General features: G+C 45.1%; 1 protein-coding gene and 2 long non-coding RNA genes across 3 annotated transcripts in view; all 3 read right to left on the reverse strand.

The window, feature by feature from the left end:
* Nucleotides 1–9168: 9168 nt before the first annotated feature.
* LOC139592235 (uncharacterized) lies at nt 9169–11189 on the reverse strand. Its single transcript, XR_011679943.1, has 3 exons — nt 10530–11189; nt 9951–10020; nt 9169–9633 (listed from the first exon to the last, which is right to left on the reverse strand). It is a non-coding gene; the product is annotated as an uncharacterized lncRNA (long non-coding RNA).
* Nucleotides 11190–13362: 2173 nt separating this feature from the next.
* Nucleotides 13363–18024, reverse strand: part of LOC139592571 (S-layer protein-like) — a 9737-nt gene continuing 5075 nt past the window's right edge. Inside the window, exons 6-9 of the mRNA XM_071432672.1 lie at nt 15232–15335; nt 14662–14826; nt 14196–14265; nt 13363–13696 (exon numbers count right to left, since the gene is read on the reverse strand). Coding sequence (XP_071288773.1) covers nt 13541–13696; nt 14196–14265; nt 14662–14826; nt 15232–15335 — 495 coding nt within the window. The 3' untranslated portion in view covers nt 13363–13540. The remainder of the gene's footprint in view (nt 13697–14195; nt 14266–14661; nt 14827–15231; nt 15336–18024) is intronic.
* Nucleotides 15860–17524, reverse strand: LOC139592237 (uncharacterized). Its single transcript, XR_011679945.1, has 3 exons — nt 17477–17524; nt 17002–17080; nt 15860–15902 (listed from the first exon to the last, which is right to left on the reverse strand). It is a non-coding gene; the product is annotated as an uncharacterized lncRNA (long non-coding RNA).

Genomic DNA, 18024 nt, shown 5'->3' on the forward strand with positions numbered 1-18024 from the left:
GACAATCACTAACCAAAAGGAGACAGAATACTAGCTCAGAAGATAACCTTGTCACTTGCAACCAGTTACAGCTAATTTCTTGTTTGTTTAAATTTATGAATAAGAGAAGTTATTTTGATAGTGGTGAGTCTGATCTGTGAAATATCACTGAGCACCCAGACTGGTGAAACACTAAAACAAACAACCAATGTCTCTCAAGTCTCTCTCAAGTGTATCATTATTTACCTGTTGCACCCCAGCAACAAGTCCAATTTTTGTGGACAACATATTGACCAAGTTACAGGGAGAACCATTTCTGATGGCCTGGTCTGTAACAGCCAAAGGGTCAAAAAATGCTGTTTGCTCTTTAACTCTCAGAAACCGCAGGCAATGGTGACCTCTGCAACTCCAGTGTCCATGTCACACTAATCAACCACCAATCAGCTAAAAGTGCAGAAAGTGTTAGCACATTAAAAAGTTCCTTCTGCATAAATATTCAGCTACCACTTTTCTTGCAGGGATTTCCCACTGTGACTGACAGAGGCCATCACACACACATTGCATCTGTTCTCTGAGACACTGGCCAGAGGCTTTAGCCCAGTGCTTTGCCTTTTGCTAAAAAGCAGTTTCAATCCCTGCTGCTCGACTTTCTTGGAAAAGAACAACAAAAATAACTATTACCTTTTAGGTAAAAGTCCATTACCAATTGTAAAACATCAACTCACCTTCAAGAAGCTTCCATTGATGGGAAGGGAACACATGGGAAGGGAGAGAAAAGAAGATACAATTAGATTTGGTGAGCCCACTGGTGCTTCACACAAGCCTCAGCTCAGAAAGCAGTTACAGCAGGGGAGGTGAGCAAGGGTAGGCTATCACCCTCTATGTTTGGTTAGGAACATTCAAAGCAGTAGCACAAAGAGCTGCTGCCCTGAAAAACAAAGAAGTGGGTGCTGCTGATTCTGCTCTCATTGCTGCAACAGGGCAGAAACGGAGGCAGCTTAGGAACCCCCTGAATACCCTCCTCCCTGGTCCCCTGTTCCTGTTCCCTATTCAGATTTGACCTGGAGCTCTCCCTTTCCCTTGTTCTCCCCAAAACTGGCAAATTCTGCTATGATAACCCTAACACTTCATCTTAGATGAACAGCTGCTGAAGGAAGGAAGCCACAACAGAAATTTGTGAGTAAAGAATTCTATCAGTCAATGCTAGAACTACAAGGAACACACAGGTCTGCCAGTGCCATTGCTGGAAAGGGCTTCTCCCTCTAAGGACACCACCAAGGAGGCACTTGGAAGGATGTGCAAGTTGGAGCTTCCCAGAAGGGGCTGTGCTTCCAGCCAGCTGCCCGTGGCACCCACCTCAAACAGCTCAGTTGTGCAGCTCCCCTTTTTGTTCTTTCCCCTCCCACTAATGTGACAGGACAAAAACATGTGGATCCTTACCTGTGAGTAGCATCTCATGCAAATCACGCAGAGGAGACTACTAGAGGGCCTTGTGCTATAGAGAACAGGTGCAGAAAGAACATGCAGCCATTAATTTCACCATTCATGACAGGTTACTGATAGAGAAATGCCAAAAAGTAAAACACCCCTTATTCTAATTTAGAAACATTCCAGCCCCCTTTCAATTAGTTTTCTGTACTTCAGCCTCTTCAGTGTTACTAAAGTGTTACTGAAAGATACATTTAATTAGGAGTTCATGAACAGGGAAGAAAAACCATAAAGCTTGGCAGAAACCCGTTTCTACCATGTATCAGAAATTAGACTTTGAAGACACACTTTATCTGTCACATACATTTCAATATCTTCTGGTTCCTCTTCACTGTCATTCGCCAGTACTTCAGCTTCATGTTCTGCTTCTCTGGAACCAAGTGGGTGTTGCTGGCTCTGCTCCCAGCAATGGGGTAAAAATGGAGACAGATTAGGAGCTGCCTGAATATTCCTGAAAAACCTGCTCTTGTGTATCAGTTCCCTAAGTTGATTTGGCCTGGAATCCTTTCTTTCCCTCTTTCTTCCCCAAAAGGCCAAATGATTCGTCTAAACACTTGGTGTCAGATAGACAGCTGCTAAAAAATAGAAACCACAACAGGAATTTGGAGCACAGAATTCCAGTTTGCTGCTCTATTGGCACCAGGCAAACAGGACTTGGACTACGTGCAGTCTGTCACTCAATGCTGTAGAACTATAGGAAACACACAGATCTGCCAGTGTCATCCTGGAAAGGGCTTCTCGCTCTATGGACACCATCAAGAAAGGACTTGGAGGGATGGGCAAGTTGGAGCCTCCCAGCAAGGGCTGTGGATCCTCACCTCTGCATTGTCATTCTCACAAATCGGAGGACTAATGAGACGTGCTGTCCATGCACTAGAGGGAGCAGAACCAGAAGAACACGCAGCTGTCAATTTCCCAGTGCAAAGAGGCCTTCCAAGACATACAATTGCAAAAATTGAAACAAACCCTTGTTCTGATTAAGAAACATCCCAACCCAGAAGCACAGTCAGTGCAAGAGCTTTTATGTACTGCAAGCATTTCAGTGCAATCCATAATGTAAGAAACATTCAATAATGAATTCCTGAATGGGGAAGAAAGGTTTCTCCAGGATTTTGCTGTTTTTTAGGGGTTTTCTTACTGTTACTTCTCTTCTAGATAGGCCACAACATTTCAAGTAAGAATTCTCCAAAGAGAACCAAGTAGAACCCAAAAGACTGGAAAAACCTGTGTCTACCATATATCAGAAATTACACTTTGGAGAGACTCTCCATCAGTCACATACTCATTGTTATCTCTTGGTTCCTCTTCGTTGTCACTCGTCCGTAGCTCAGCTGAACTCTCTGCCTCTCTGGAGCCAAGTGGGTACTGCTGGCTCTGCTCCCTGTCCTGCACCTGAGAGTTGTCACCCTCCTCATCGGAGGACTAGCAGGACCTGCTGGCCGTGCACTAACAGAGAGCAGAACCAGAAGAACATGCAGCCATTTAAATATGGAGAGAAGAATTTCACTGGGCACCAAAGATTACCAACAAAGAAAACATTGGCACTTAAAACATCCCCTATTCTGATTCAGCAACATCCCAGCTCAGAAACACAATCATTCCAAGAATTTTTATGGATGGCAAGCATTTCAGTGTGGCCAGCCATTCTCTTACATTCAATGTTAGATGGACAGCTTCTAAGAAGTTAAGGCTTCACAAACAGAGAAGAAAGGCTTCTGCTGGATTTTGCTGGGCTTAGTTTAATTCTCTTCCAGGCAGGCCACTATATTCCAGGTCTGAAGTACTTGCACAGAGCTAGGCAGAACCCAAAAGCTTGGCAAAAACCTCTTTCAACCACTTATCTGAAATTACTCTTTTGATAGACACTTTCTCTCTCACATACCCATCATCTTCTATTGGTTCCTCTTCATCATTCCTTGCCCGTGCCTCAACAGAATTCTCTGATGCTCTGGAAAGATGAGGCTGCTGCTGGCTCTGCTCCCTATCCTGAAATGGGGTAGAAATGGGGGCACTTAGGAACCACCTGAACACTCTACTCCCTGCTTCCCTTTTTCAGTTCCGTAATTGGATTTGGGCTGAAGCCATTTCTTCCTCTCTTTCTCCCCCAAACTGGCAATTTCACCTGTGACAGCCTGAACACTACTTAGCATGTGAACAACTAGTGAGGAGAAAAAACCCCATACCCAAACCTGCTCTTGTGTTTGGTGCACGTGGAGCTGGGTCATGGAAATTGTGTTGTAAAATTTGAGGCCTTTTCTTTGCAAAGGTTCAGGAACAGCCCTGTCAGGATAAAACTCCCGTGCTGTTTGCTGCACGTTTCTGTTTTGCACAGCAGCAGTGGCATCCCAAATTTGAGCAGATACACTGCACTGTGGGCTGGATCCAAGCATATTCTTTTAAGATAGTAGGGGAAAAATGAAAAAATTCCAAATGGGACCATTTTAAAGACTTCTTGGAATAAGAAACAGAATTAGTGCATACCCCAGTCAGCTGAAGTTGCATTTTATAGCTCAATGACAGAGATTCCTTAAACTGATGTTGCAACTAAAAACTTCTTACTTGGGAAGTCAAAGACTTCCTGTGCTCTCCTTTAAATCAGGGAAGCAACCACCTCTTTTAGGTTGTTCACCCACTCTCTGCAAGCCCTTCTCAGGCATGCTGATGTGTTCATGAATGTGTTTGGGGTTGACTGGGAACTGTGTCTAAAGTGATAAATCAGAGCCTTCTTTCAACCCTTGAGGCCACAGTACTCAGTAAGATTCCAGAAGACAGGCAAGAAAACTAATTTGAATGCAAGATGGAGAGGAGTGTGCCCTTCACTACTTACCACAGGAGACTCATTTTCGCTGATAGCGATGACCTCAGGCTCTGAAGATTCAGCTGTGATATCTATGAATTCTCCACCAGCTGAAAAGGGAGAACATTAGAACCAAGGTCAGAGATTACTAAGGAATTAGGTAGGCCGCCACTGTAGAACAGGCTGTGGTTGGATTCATTGTGCCCTCGGTCTCTTTTTTCAGGAGCATGTACCACATTTCACTCAAGCTTTGCCCTCAACAGTCCACAGGGTGCATTGCCAGCCCTGTCCCTCTGAAGGGACAAAACAACAGGAAGAGCAGCTGAGCTCCAAACAACTTCTGTTGGATGACAACAGCTTACAGGATGTTCACATCAACAGATTATTCAGTTCATATAGGGGAATGTTTAGCACACCGGGCAAAAACATACCCCAACCAACACTAGAGGGGACACCAATTTCATGGTACCATGCTGTAGATTGGTTCCTTGAAGGATGGGGCACAGTATTTTGAAAGGCTTTCCTCATCTTCTTCCAGCTTGGGAGATCCCAAACTCAGCTTGCCACCCTCCACTGTGGCAGCTGCAGTGACTGCCAGCTCATCAGAACACACAGTCAGGGCTTTGAGCAGCACTTGAGGACCTTTGCTACACACCTCCTCTCCCACTAGCAGCCAGTGTATCGAGCTCAGTAGCACCAAGACAGTTGTCAGAAGGCTTGCTGTTTAGGGATGCCATTCCAGGTGCTTCCTCAATCCCAAGGTTCCCTTCCTCCCCAGTAAAGGGCCTAGAACCTGGCAAAAGCACATGGCCAGATGGTCTTCAACCCTCCAGAAGCAGTTTCTGTACTCACCAGGCTCAAAGGCAGGTGCACCACTTTCCTCAAGGTCTCTTGGCTCCGTCTGCGAAGTTCCACCTCTGCTGGAGGGCAGCAGCCTGCTCCGTTTCCGAGCTGGTCTGGAACGAACTGCTCCTCCAGGGCGCTTTCGCTGACGCTGACAGGGAACAAAGCCTGAGCATTTTCTGTGGCACGAATCTCAACACAGACCTCGGTTTTTGCAACACCAATGACAGCACACATGGATACAGAAAACTCTCCTGAAAAGGCTGGAATACACACCAAATGGTGCTATGGGCCATTCCCAACTGAGCACATCACATCAGGGAAAAGACATCACCCCTGATCTCCCACAAGCCACCTCCCCAAGAGCGAGCCTGTCCCAATGGCTTGGGAATGAAAAGACCAGTTCCCAATTCCAGCACCTTCCCGCCCCCACCGTAAGCATTTCTGCACTACTGCTAACACCCACAGAGATTCAAAACCTTCACTATTCCAGAATGTCAAGTTACATGAAGTTTTTAAACGTTTCAAAGGTTCCTCTGCATTTGCTACAAACTCTTGAAATGCTTTCTAGAAGTACCCTGGAAAATGTTTTAAGAATCAGGTTTCCATTGAGTAGCAAAGTACTTACTGAGCTCATGGTGGTTTCTGATCAAAAACCACCAGCAAAATAAGTGGGGCAAACACCAAAAAAGGAACGTCAGGGATGTGATCAATCCCTTTGGTTCCTTCAGTCAGCCCACTGCAGATTTTTCGGTGTGACAGAAAACTACTCTTCCAAACCTATCAGAAAAGTAGAGGGGAGATTATCTATTTGGAATGCCAGTTTCCTTGAACACCCCCATGCCCCAAGACTCCCATTCCAGAGTCTCCAGTTCCTGTCCAAAGCCAGAGGGGAATCCATGACTCTGGTACTTGAGCCCACCTGCAGCCCATCCACCCATCCTGCAGCCCAGCCCAGCCCCCGAGCATCAGAAGCCTTTCCAAGAATCGTCTGCCCTCACCTGTACAGTCAGTGCAGAGTTTGGCTCGCAAATGTCAGCAAATCGCTCTCTATTCCCAGCCGGGATGGAGAAGACGGATGCTCCACGTCTGCTGTGCAGCAGAGAACCCGTCAACTGGCTCGGGTTCAACCCGTCAACAGAGTCCATGCCAACAGAACCTTGGGAGCAGGAGTGCCCCTGGCAACCAGGGGCAACATTCCATGCCCAGGTAACGGGTGTCTGCTCTGCCCACCCATGGAGTTCCAGAGGGCTATGGAGGCACCTCAACCATCCCCTGCTGCTGCTGCCACCCACCAGATCAGGGTGCTCAGGGCCCTGCCCAGCCTGGCCTGGAATGTTCCAGGGCATCCACAGCTTCTCTGGGCAGCCTGGTGCAATGTCTCACTGCCCTCACAGCTCCTCTGAACATCTGATCCCAGTCTCCCCCTTCTGATCTAAAACCCTTCCCTTTCCCCATTGCTCTCTGCCCCTTTGGGCACTGCAAGGCCACAGTGAGGCCTCCCCGGCCCCTGCTCCTCCCCAGGCTGGACAGCCCCAGCTCTCCCAGCCTGGCTGCAGAGCACAGCTGCTCCAGGCCTGCACAAATCCCCACGGCCTCCTCCGGCCCTGCTCCACAGGCCCATCCTGCTGGGCACTGCTGGGCACAGCTCCACAGGCCCATCCTGCTGGGCACTGCTGGGCACAGCTTCACAGGCCCATCCTGCTGGGTACTGCTGGGCATGGCCGGGCACAGCTCCACACATGAGGCCTCAGGGGTAGAGCAGGGACAGAGCTGCACCTCCCGCCACCCTCAGCCTGAGCAACCCGAGCTAAAGAAACCCCACCAAACCACACCTCCCCCAATCAGAAGGAAAGTTAAACCCTTCCTTAACCCTCCTCCTCCAGGTTTATTAGTCTGTTGCTGTTTTAACTCCTACCAGAGTGTTTTAACTTTAACCCTAGTAAATAGCAATTAAAACAAAATCCAAGTTTGTTGGGTTTTTTCCAAACTGATGAAAAGATCTAAGCAGTCTGATCCTTATTTCAAGTCTCTGAAGTCTTGACATTTTCAGGTCTTCAACTACTCCTCTATCAGAATTTCCCAACAGGGCTGAGGAGTTTTGCTCTGCTCCCGGGGACAGCACCTTCCTCCTGAGGCCCTGCTCTGCTATGGAAGGTGACACAGCAGAAGAAGCAGAATTACTGCTCAGTTTTCCTTCCAGCCACTCTGCCACGGCACCTGCATTCAGAAGGGTGGGCTGGGGCTCCTGAGAGCAGCAGGGAACCCATCTCAGCCCTGCCAGGTGCAGGGCTGCTCCTCAGGCCCTGGTCCTGCTGGGTGCTCTGTGCTGTGGGGAGAATGGTGGGAATTGACCCAGTGCTGTGGAGAGCACAAGGATTTGTTCCGCTCATGCTCTACGTCAAGAGGCTCATTTCTTACAAAAGTTTCTCTGTTATTACAATCCATCCTTTTGGGTAATTGACAGCATGGTGAGTGTTGAAGAATGGGAGGGATGCCTTTTCCATTTTTTGAAAAATCCCAAAGGAGATTTAACACTTTATATAAAAATGCTAAGATGCTAAAGCAATTCCAAACGTACATTTAATATATGAATAATTAAGCACCGTGTATGACTCCCAAAGCACTGATTATGAGAAATGAACCATGCAAATATACTCTCTCTCTGGTCTGGCTTTTCAAAGCTCAAAAACCCCACTTCTCCTATGCCTACAGATCAATGATGAAATGAGCTGAAAATGTGCTTTTCCTTCAGCTGACAACTGCACACCAAGACTGAAACCAATGCTTCAACTCTTCAGTTACCTTTTGCTATTCAGTGCATTCCGAGATCAATACTTTCTAAAAATTTTATATATTTGTTTAGACAAGAAAAGGGTTAATTATTAACCATATACCAAAATGTTCAAAGAAAATTGCCTCAGCTTATGCTGTTGAGGCATACTAACATCTGTTTAAACCTATTGTAAAATCAGCTCAGTGCCATTTCATTGCAGGTTACTTAAGATCAAACTTACTTTACCAACAATTGCTCTTTTTACTGAGAATACCTGGCCTTGCATGTCACCTAGGAATACAGCTTTTAGAAAGACAATTTAGACAATTTAGAAAGACATTTCTGCTTACTGTCGTTGCATCCACCAAGTAGCTCAAAGTCTAGCAAAAATGGGAAACAGAAAGCACCGCTCTAAACTTTATGGCCATCCTGTAAGTACATGATTTTATTTGTATCTGTTGAAGAAATATCTTTGAGTAATTTTGACAACTCAAGTAGTTTTTCTTAAAAACAAAAATCAAAAGATCACTTTATCAGGATAATACAAATGTTTTCATTTTTTTATTAAGATCAAGCCACATAAAAATAGGGGGGACAATGAACCTTGTTTATTACTTCCTCTGCCTAAATATGGTGATATTAAGACATCTTGAGATATGACTGAGGAAGCAGATAAATAACACACTAAAGACAAAAATTAAAAACCAAAATAAAGGATACATGTCCACACAGAAGACCAACTTTAAACACACAGAGGACCTCAGTTCAATTTGTTCATCTAAGTTTTCTGTTTCATGGTACAATGGATTTACAGTTGCATTTTTAGCTGAGATCTGCCTTTGTCTCTTTATTACTTTTGGATAACAGAATCATTTTCTTTCCTCTCTTATGTCCAGTGAATTTATCTCTGGACAATTGCATTTCTCTTCAGTGGAACTTAGGATTGTCTGGCTGTAATTGTAGGAACTGGAGCTACAACACACTTGTACTGCCAACAGCTCAAAGTCAGCAACCAACTATATGCATTCAAAACCACATTCCTTCAAAAGCCTCCAGATTCTAATTCTAATGAAACCCTACAACACTCAAAGCAGCAGTTTGTTAATGTACCAGTTATTCTCAAAGAACCTTGCTTTCTTTGGATGTGTGCACAACCTGCTACTCTTTCTATCTTCTGAGCTATGAAATCAGGACATTTTCACCAAAGCGTGCACCAGAGTCTGCCCTGAGAAATCGGATCCCTCTCACCCCGAGCAGGCCCTGTTTCTTTTTCCCCGTACAACACACGCTGGCACCAAGAACTACAAAGCTTGTGGCTTTAGCACATTGCCCCCAAATCAATGACTACAGGGAGAGGAAAAGAACAAGCTTCTGACTGCTCCAACCAAGAGCCTTACTTCCACCTGTTAGACAACATCTCTGCCTATCAGCACAGTCCAACACAGAAGAGCAGACAGACTAAATTTAAAACAATTGAAACTTTATTTAAATTGTATAAATCCAAAAGAAAACCATAAACAGGAAGAATGATACCCATAAAGAAACAACTCTCTACACTGCCTATAGTCCAAGATCTATCTGAGTCTGTCCTGAGAAGCACTCATAAATAAATGGGAATATATTCTTCGGGATTTCGTTCCTCCCTGCAGGTTGGGCACGCACCGATAGTCTCCAGGACAACAGGGAGGCACTCGCTGCAGAAGACATGGCCACACAGGGTTGCCACAAGCTGTCGTCCATGTTGCATAATCTGGAGGAAAGAATATCACAACATGTATTGAGAGGAAAGAATTTGAGTGTGCTGCTCTATTGGCACCAGAGGCTCTATTTAGAGCATCTGGAATCAGTTAGACTAATGAGGGACCCACAGATGTGCCAGTGCCATCTTGGCAAAGGCTTCTCCCTCTACATTCACCATCAAGAAGTGACTTGTGGAGCTTCACAGCAAGGGCTGTGCTTCCAGCCAGCTGCCCACAGCACCCCACATCATCCAACTGACTTGTGCAGCTCCCCTTCTGGCTTTCTCCTCCCACAAAGCAGAAAGGACCATCACAGGTGGATCCTTACCTCTGAGTAAGAATCCATGCAAATGGGACACCTAATGACAACTCCTTGCTGTGCACTTGAGGGAACAGAACTAGAAAGAACATGCAGCTGTTAAGATCACCACACTTCAATAGTAATTGATACATAACATCTCACATAATCATGCAACTGCACTGACTAGCCATGACACATTTCCTCTGAAGAACCCAGCTCTCTTTAAGTCTCTGTGTGCTGCATTTAATGAGGATTTGGGTTCTCCCTGTCCTGAGGGAAAGGGTGTCCTGGTTTCACCAGGAGAAAGGTGTAGTCAGTCACCCAGCTCTCAGATTTGATGCAAGTAATTCCCATTCCTTGCCACACCCCCACAATCATCTCTCAGGTTCTGTGCAAAGTTTTACAGCTGCCCTGGGCTGCCTTTTTCTCCCAAAATGCAAATGGTATCATTTGATCATCATGCAACATGGGAGAGGGAGGGAAATACATAGAGTATGGGAAGGCCTCAAAGATAAACCAGGCATAGCAGTATAAGTTAGTGCAACACAGGAAAGAAAGAAAGGCACACAAAGGCTCTGTGTTTGGTAGGGCAGGAGCCATACATACTCTGAACTTTCAGTGTCCTCCTCCTCTGCTCCCTGTTCTGCAGGGGCTGAGTCAGCCACAGGTGCATCATTAGCTCCTGTTCCATTACCAGAGCCATCCACCTGTTCCTGGCTGTTCAGTGTAGGATTTCTCCTGTCCTGTCCATGCACTGTAATTTAATTTTCAGAAGTTAGTGCTATTATTCTCTCTCTCCCTGGAGCTACCCTTGAAATGACTTATATAAATAGTCAGCAATGGTTCCTATTTAAATGGACTCTATTCAGTTGGGTTAAAAACAGTCCTAAACAAGCTTCTTTACCAAACAGTAAGATTATACCCGTCCAGACATTGTGACCCCTCTGCTACAAGACAACACAAAATATTTGTTCTGTTCAGCCTACACACAGCTAAAAAAGGTGACCTAAGAGATACTCAAGGTCAGTCCATGGAAACTATAAGATTACTTAAATCAGTATGCCCTTAGAAATTATCACCATCTTCCTCCTTAATTAAAATAATTTGAGAATTGAATTAAATGTGATGCAAAATGCAGAACATGTAAAAGATTTCTTAAGGAAGGATGCTCTTTGTGTTTCTATGTCAGATCATTGTACACTTGCAAGCCAAATCAGCTGGAAGGGAGATTTATTCCATTAAATAGACAACAACTCACAAACAAGATCTACGTGCTGCCCATGGGCAAATTCCTTGTTGGTAGAATTGCCTTGTTAAGGTTCAGGGCTTGACATGCTTCAAGGAGCCCAGAGCCAGGGAAGGCTTAACAAAGCTTGGGGAGAAGGATGCCCACTGAGAGTGGACACAAAAAATGCAGAATTGAGGGGCCACATGGACATCTGGCACAACTCCCAAGATAAGGAAGAAACTAAGAAACCCAAGTCTCCTGAAATCGGCTCTGACTGGTAAAAAGTAGTTCCTGCAGGGGGAGATGGTGAGCCCCGACTCATGGAGCAGCAACTCAAGATTAACTCCCCAGCCCAAAAGAAGAGGGAGACTGAGCAATGCACTGAGTGGACTAATTACAGTGAGAAGTGAGACAATCACTAACCAAAAGGAGACAGAATACTAGCTCAGAAGATAACCTTGTCACTTGCAACCAGTTACAGCTAATTTCTTGTTTGTTTAAATTTATGAATAAGAGAAGTTATTTTGATTATTAATTTGATATTTTGGTGAGTCTGATCTGTGAAATATCACTGAGCACCCAGACTGGTGAAACACTAAAACAAACAACCAATGTCTCTCAAGTCTCTCTCAAGTGTATCATTATTTACCTGTTGCACCCCAGCAACAAGTCCAATTTTTGTGGACAACATATTGACCAAGTTACAGGGAGAACCATTTCTAATGGCCTGGTCTGTAACAGCCAAAGGGTCAAAAAATGCTGTTTGCTCTTTAACTCTCAGAAACCGCAAGCAATGGTGACCTCTGCAACTCCAGTGTCCATGTCACACTAATCAACCACCAATCAGCTAAAAGTGCAGAAAGTGTTAGCACATTAAAAAGTTCCTTCTGCATAAATATTCAGCTACCACTTTTCTTGCAGGGATTTCCCACTGTGACTGACAGAGGCCATCACACACACATTGCATCTGTTCTCTGAGACACTGGCCAGAGGCTTTAGCCCAGTGCTTTGCCTTTTGCTAAAAAGCAGTTTCAATCCCTGCTGCTCGACTTTCTTGGAAAAGAACAACAAAAATAACTATTACCTTTTAGGTAAAAGTCCATTACCAATTGTAAAACATCAACTCACCTTCAAGAAGCTTCCATTGATGGGAAGGGAACACATGGGAAGGGAGAGAAAAGAAGATACAATTAGATTTGGTGAGCCCACTGGTGCTTCACACAAGCCTCAGCTCAGAAAGCAGTTACAGCAGGGGAGGTGAGCAAGGGTAGGCTATCACCCTCTATGTTTGGTTAGGAACATTCAAAGCAGTAGCACAAAGAGCTGCTGCCCTGAAAAACAAAGAAGTGGGTGCTGCTGATTCTGCTCTCATTGCTGCAACAGGGTAGAAATAGAGGCAGCTTAGGCACCCCCTGAACACCCTCCTCCCTGGTCCCCTGTTCCTGTTCCCTATTCAGATTTGACCTGGAGCTCTTCCTTTTCCTTGTTCTCCCCAAAACTGGCAAATTCTGCTATGATAACCCTAACACTTCATCTTAGATGAACAGCTGCTGAAGGAAGGAAGCCACAACAGGCATTGGGTGTAAAGAATTCCAGTTTGCTGCTCCATTGCCACCAGGAAAACTGGACTTGGAGTATGTGCAATCTGCTACTTAATGCTAGAACTACAAGGAACACACAGATTTGCCAGTGCCATTGCTGGAAAGGGCTTCTCTTCTATGGACACCACCAAGGAGGCCCTTGGAGGGATGTTCAAGTGGGAGCTTCTCAGCAAGGGCTGTGCTTCCAGCCGGCTGCCCGTGGCACCCACCTCAAACATCTGAGTTATGCAGCTCCCCTTTTGTCCCTTTCCCTCCCACAAATCAGAAATTACAACAATATGCGGATCCTCACCTCTGCATTGTCATCCTCCCAGTTTGGAGGACTAACAAAACTTCTTAGTGGTTCACTAGAGGGAACAGAAGCAGAAAAACATGCAGCTGTCAATTTCACAGTGTACAGAGGGTTGCCAACAAAATATATAATTGAAGAAATTTAAAGAACCCCTTGTTCTGGTTTAGCAACATCCCAGCCCAGTAACACAATCAAGTGCAACACCTATTATGTACTGCAAGCATTTCAGCATATCACAATCCATAACTTAAGAAACATTTAATAATGATTTCCTGACAGAGAGGAAATGTTTCTCCTGGATTTTACTGGGTTTTAGGATTATTTTTTTTTCCTAGGGCTTTTTTGGGGTGTTTTTGTTGTTGCTGCTGTTGTTGTTTGTTTGTTTGTTGGTTTGTGTTTTGTTTTTTACTTCTTTTCCAGACAGGCCACTATGTTTCAAGTCAGAATTCTCCAAAGAGAATCAAGTAGAACCCAAAAGATTGGCAAAAACCTCAGTCTACCGTGCATCACAAATTACACTTTGGAGAGACCCTTTATCTGTCACATACAATTCCATATCTCGTGGTTCCTGTTGAAGATTGCTCGCCAGTAATTCGAGCGAATTCTCTGCTGACCTGGAACGAAGTGAGTACTGCTGGCTCCCTTCCCAGTCCTGCAGTGGGGTAAAAATGGAGACGGAGTAGGAATCGCTTGAAGCCACTCCCTCCTGCCTCCCTATTTCAGTTCCCTGACTGGATTTGGGCTGGAACCTTTTCTTTCCCTTGCTAGCCCTAAACACTTCATGTTGGAAGAACAGGTGCTGAGAAACAGAAACCACAAGCACAGGAATTTGGGGCAGAAAGGTTTGCTGCTCTATTGGCACCAGCAAACTGGATTTGGGGTATGTGCAGTCTGTCAGTCAATGAATAGAACTACAAGGAACACACAGATCTGCCAGTGCCATCCTGACAAAGGCTTCTCCCTCTATGCGCACCACCAAGAAAGGACTTGGAGGGATGGGCAAGTTGGAGCTTCCCAACAAGGGCTGTGCTTCCAGTCAGCTGCCCGTGGCATCCTACCTAGGACAACTGAGTTGTGCAGCTCCCCCTCTGTCTCCTCCCCTCCCACAAAGCAGAAAGGACAAGAACAGGTGATAAGAACAAGATGCTTACATCTGTAATGTCATCCTGCCATGTTGGAGGACTCTCAAAACGGTCTGGCCATTCATCAGAGTTAATAGAACTAGAAGAACATGCAGCTGTCAATTTCACAGTGCAAAGAGGCCTTCCAAGACATACAATTGCAAAAACAGAAACAACCCCTTATTCCAATTTAGCAACATCCCAGCCCAGAAACACAGTCAGTGCAAGAGCTTCTATGTACTGCAAGCATTTCAGTGCAATTGATAAAGTAAGAAACATTCAATAATGACTTCCTAAATGGAGAAGTAAGGTTTCTCCAGGATTTTGCTTTGTTTTTAGGGGTTCTTTCCCATTAGTTCCCTTCCAGAAAGGACACTATGTTTCAAATCAGATTCCATTACAAAGAGTCAAGCGGAATCCAAGAGTTTGGCAAAAATCCTGTGTCTACCATATATCAGAAATTACACTTTGGAGAGACTCTCCATCAGTCACATACTCATTGTTATCTCTTGGTTCCTCTTCGTTGTCACTCGCCCATAGCTCAGCTGAACTCTCTGCCTCTCTGGAGCCAAGTGGGTACTGCTGGCTCTGCTCCCTGTCCTGCACCTGAGAGTTGTCACCCTCCTTCATCGGAGGACTAGCAGGACCTGCTGGCCGTGCACTAGAGGGAACCAGAAAGAGCATGCAGCCATTTGAGCACAGAACCAAGAAGTTCACTGCAGACAGAGAGTTAGCAACATGTAACACCTATTCAGATTTAGCAACATCCCAGCCCAGCTCCACAAGTGTTCCCCAAGCTGCTGTGTGCTGCAAGTATTTCAGCATATATTGTGCCATACTGTAACAAATATTCAACCATGACTTCATGAAAAAAAAACAAAGGTTTCAGCTGGATTTTGCCATGTGCTTTTTTGGACTCTTTTACTTACTTCTCTGCCAGACAGGCCACTATATTCCAGGTCTGAATCTTCTGCACAAACTTCTGCAGAACCCAGAAGCTTGGAAAAATGTGTTCCTACCATGGATCAGAAATTAGAATTTAGAGAGACATTTTACTCTCACATACCCATCATTATCTCTTGGTTCCTCTTCGTCACAAGTTGCCACTGGACCAGCTGAATTCTCTGCTGATCTGGAAAGATGTGAGTGCTGCTGGTTCTGCTCCCTGGCCTGCAGCGGGATAAAAATGAAGCAAGAGTAGGAACCGCTCAAAGCAACTCTATCCTCCTTCCCTGTGTCAGTTCCCTGGTTGGATTTGGGCTAGAAGCTTTTCTTTCCCTTGTTACCCCCACGAAGGGAAATTTCTGCAGTAAAAGCCCTAAAGACTTCATGTTGGATGAATGGCTGCTGAGAATAGAAACCATAACAGACACTGGGAGTAAAGAATTCCAGTTTGCTGGAATTCGCTATTGGCACCAGACAAACTGGATTTGGAGTATGTGCAATCTGCTACTCAATGCTAGACATACAAAGGACACACAGATCTGCCAGTGCCATCCTGGAAAGGGCTTCTCTCTCTATGGACACCACCAAGGAGGCCCTTGGAGGGATGTTCAAGTGGGAGCTTCTCAGCAAGGGCTGTGCTTCCAGCCGGCTGCCCGTGGCACCCACCTCAAACATCTGAGTTGTGCAGCTCCCCTTTTGTCCCTTTCCCTCCCACAAATCAGAAATTACAACAATATGCGGATCCTCACCTCTGCATTGTCATCCTCCCAGTTTGGAGGACTAACAAAACTTCTTAGTGGTTCACTAGAGGGAACAGAAGCAGAAAAACATGCAGCTGTCAATTTCACAGTGTACAGAGGGTTGCCAACAAAATATATAATTGAAGAAATTTAAAGAACCCCTTGTTCTGGTTTAGCAACATCCCAGCCCAGTAACACAATCAAGTGCAACACCTATTATGTACTGCAAGCATTTCAGCATATCACAATCCATAACTTAAGAAACATTTAATAATGATTTCCTGACAGAGAGGAAATGTTTCTCCTGGATTTTACTGGGTTTTAGGATTATTTTTTTTTCCTAGGGCTTTTTTGGGGTGTTTTTGTTGTTGCTGCTGTTGTTGTTTGTTTGTTTGTTGGTTTGTGTTTTGTTTTTTACTTCTTTTCCAGACAGGCCACTATGTTTCAAGTCAGAATTCTCCAAAGAGAATCAAGTAGAACCCAAAAGATTGGCAAAAACCTCAGTCTACCGTGCATCACAAATTACACTTTGGAGAGACCCTTTATCTGTCACATACAATTCCATATCTCGTGGTTCCTGTTGAAGATTGCTCGCCAGTAATTCGAGCGAATTCTCTGCTGACCTGGAACGAAGTGAGTACTGCTGGCTCCCTTCCCAGTCCTGCAGTGGGGTAAAAATGGAGACGGAGTAGGAATCGCTTGAAGCCACTCCCTCCTGCCTCCCTATTTCAGTTCCCTGACTGGATTTGGGCTGGAACCTTTTCTTTCCCTTGCTAGCCCTAAACACTTCATGTTGGAAGAACAGGTGCTGAGAAACAGAAACCACAAGCACAGGAATTTGGGGCAGAAAGGTTTGCTGCTCTATTGGCACCAGCAAACTGGATTTGGGGTATGTGCAGTCTGTCAGTCAATGAATAGAACTACAAGGAACACACAGATCTGCCAGTGCCATCCTGACAAAGGCTTCTCCCTCTATGCGCACCACCAAGAAAGGACTTGGAGGGATGGGCAAGTTGGAGCTTCCCAACAAGGGCTGTGCTTCCAGTCAGCTGCCCGTGGCATCCTACCTAGGACAACTGAGTTGTGCAGCTCCCCCTCTGTCTCCTCCCCTCCCACAAAGCAGAAAGGACAAGAACAGGTGATAAGAACACGATGCTTACATCTGTAATGTCATCCTGCCATGTTGGAGGACTCTCAAAACGGTCTGGCCATTCATCAGAGTTAATAGAACTAGAAGAACATGCAGCTGTCAATTTCACAGTGCAAAGAGGCCTTCCAAGACATACAATTGCAAAAACAGAAACAACCCCTTATTCCAATTTAGCAACATCCCAGCCCAGAAACACAGTCAGTGCAAGAGCTTCTATGTACTGCAAGCATTTCAGTGCAATTGATAAAGTAAGAAACATTCAATAATGACTTCCTAAATGGAGAAGTAAGGTTTCTCCAGGATTTTGCTTTGTTTTTAGGGGTTCTTTCCCATTAGTTCCCTTCCAGAAAGGACACTATGTTTCAAATCAGATTCCATTACAAAGAGTCAAGCGGAATCCAAGAGTTTGGCAAAAATCCTGTGTCTACCATATATCAGAAATTACACTTTGGAGAGACTCTCCATCAGTCACATACTCATTGTTATCTCTTGGTTCCTCTTCGTTGTCACTCATCCGTAGCTCAGCTGAACTCTCTGCCTCTCTGGAGCCAAGTGGGTACTGCTGGCTCTGCTCCCTGTCCTGCACCTGAGAGTTGTCACCCTCCTTCATCGGAGGACTAGCAGGACCTGCTGGCCGTGCACTAGAGGGAACCAGAAAGAGCATGCAGCCATTTGAGCACAGAACCAAGAAGTTCACTGCAGACAGAGAGTTAGCAACATGTAACACCTATTCAGATTTAGCAACATCCCAGCCCAGCTCCACAAGTGTTCCCCAAGCTGCTGTGTGCTGCAAGTATTTCAGCATATATTGTGCCATACTGTAACAAATATTCAACCATGACTTCATGAAAAAAAAACAAAGGTTTCAGCTGGATTTTGCCATGTGCTTTTTTGGACTCTTTTACTTACTTCTCTGCCAGACAGGCCACTATATTCCAGGTCTGAATCTTCTGCACAAACTTCTGCAGAACCCAGAAGCTTGGAAAAATGTGTTCCTACCATGGATCAGAAATTAGAATTTAGA

The sequence above is a fragment of the Agelaius tricolor genome, unplaced genomic scaffold (genome assembly GCF_023055355.1).
Source record: "Agelaius tricolor isolate 1412-34295 unplaced genomic scaffold, bAgeTri1.0.p SCAF_8, whole genome shotgun sequence".
Classification (NCBI taxonomy): Eukaryota; Metazoa; Chordata; class Aves; order Passeriformes; family Icteridae; genus Agelaius; species Agelaius tricolor.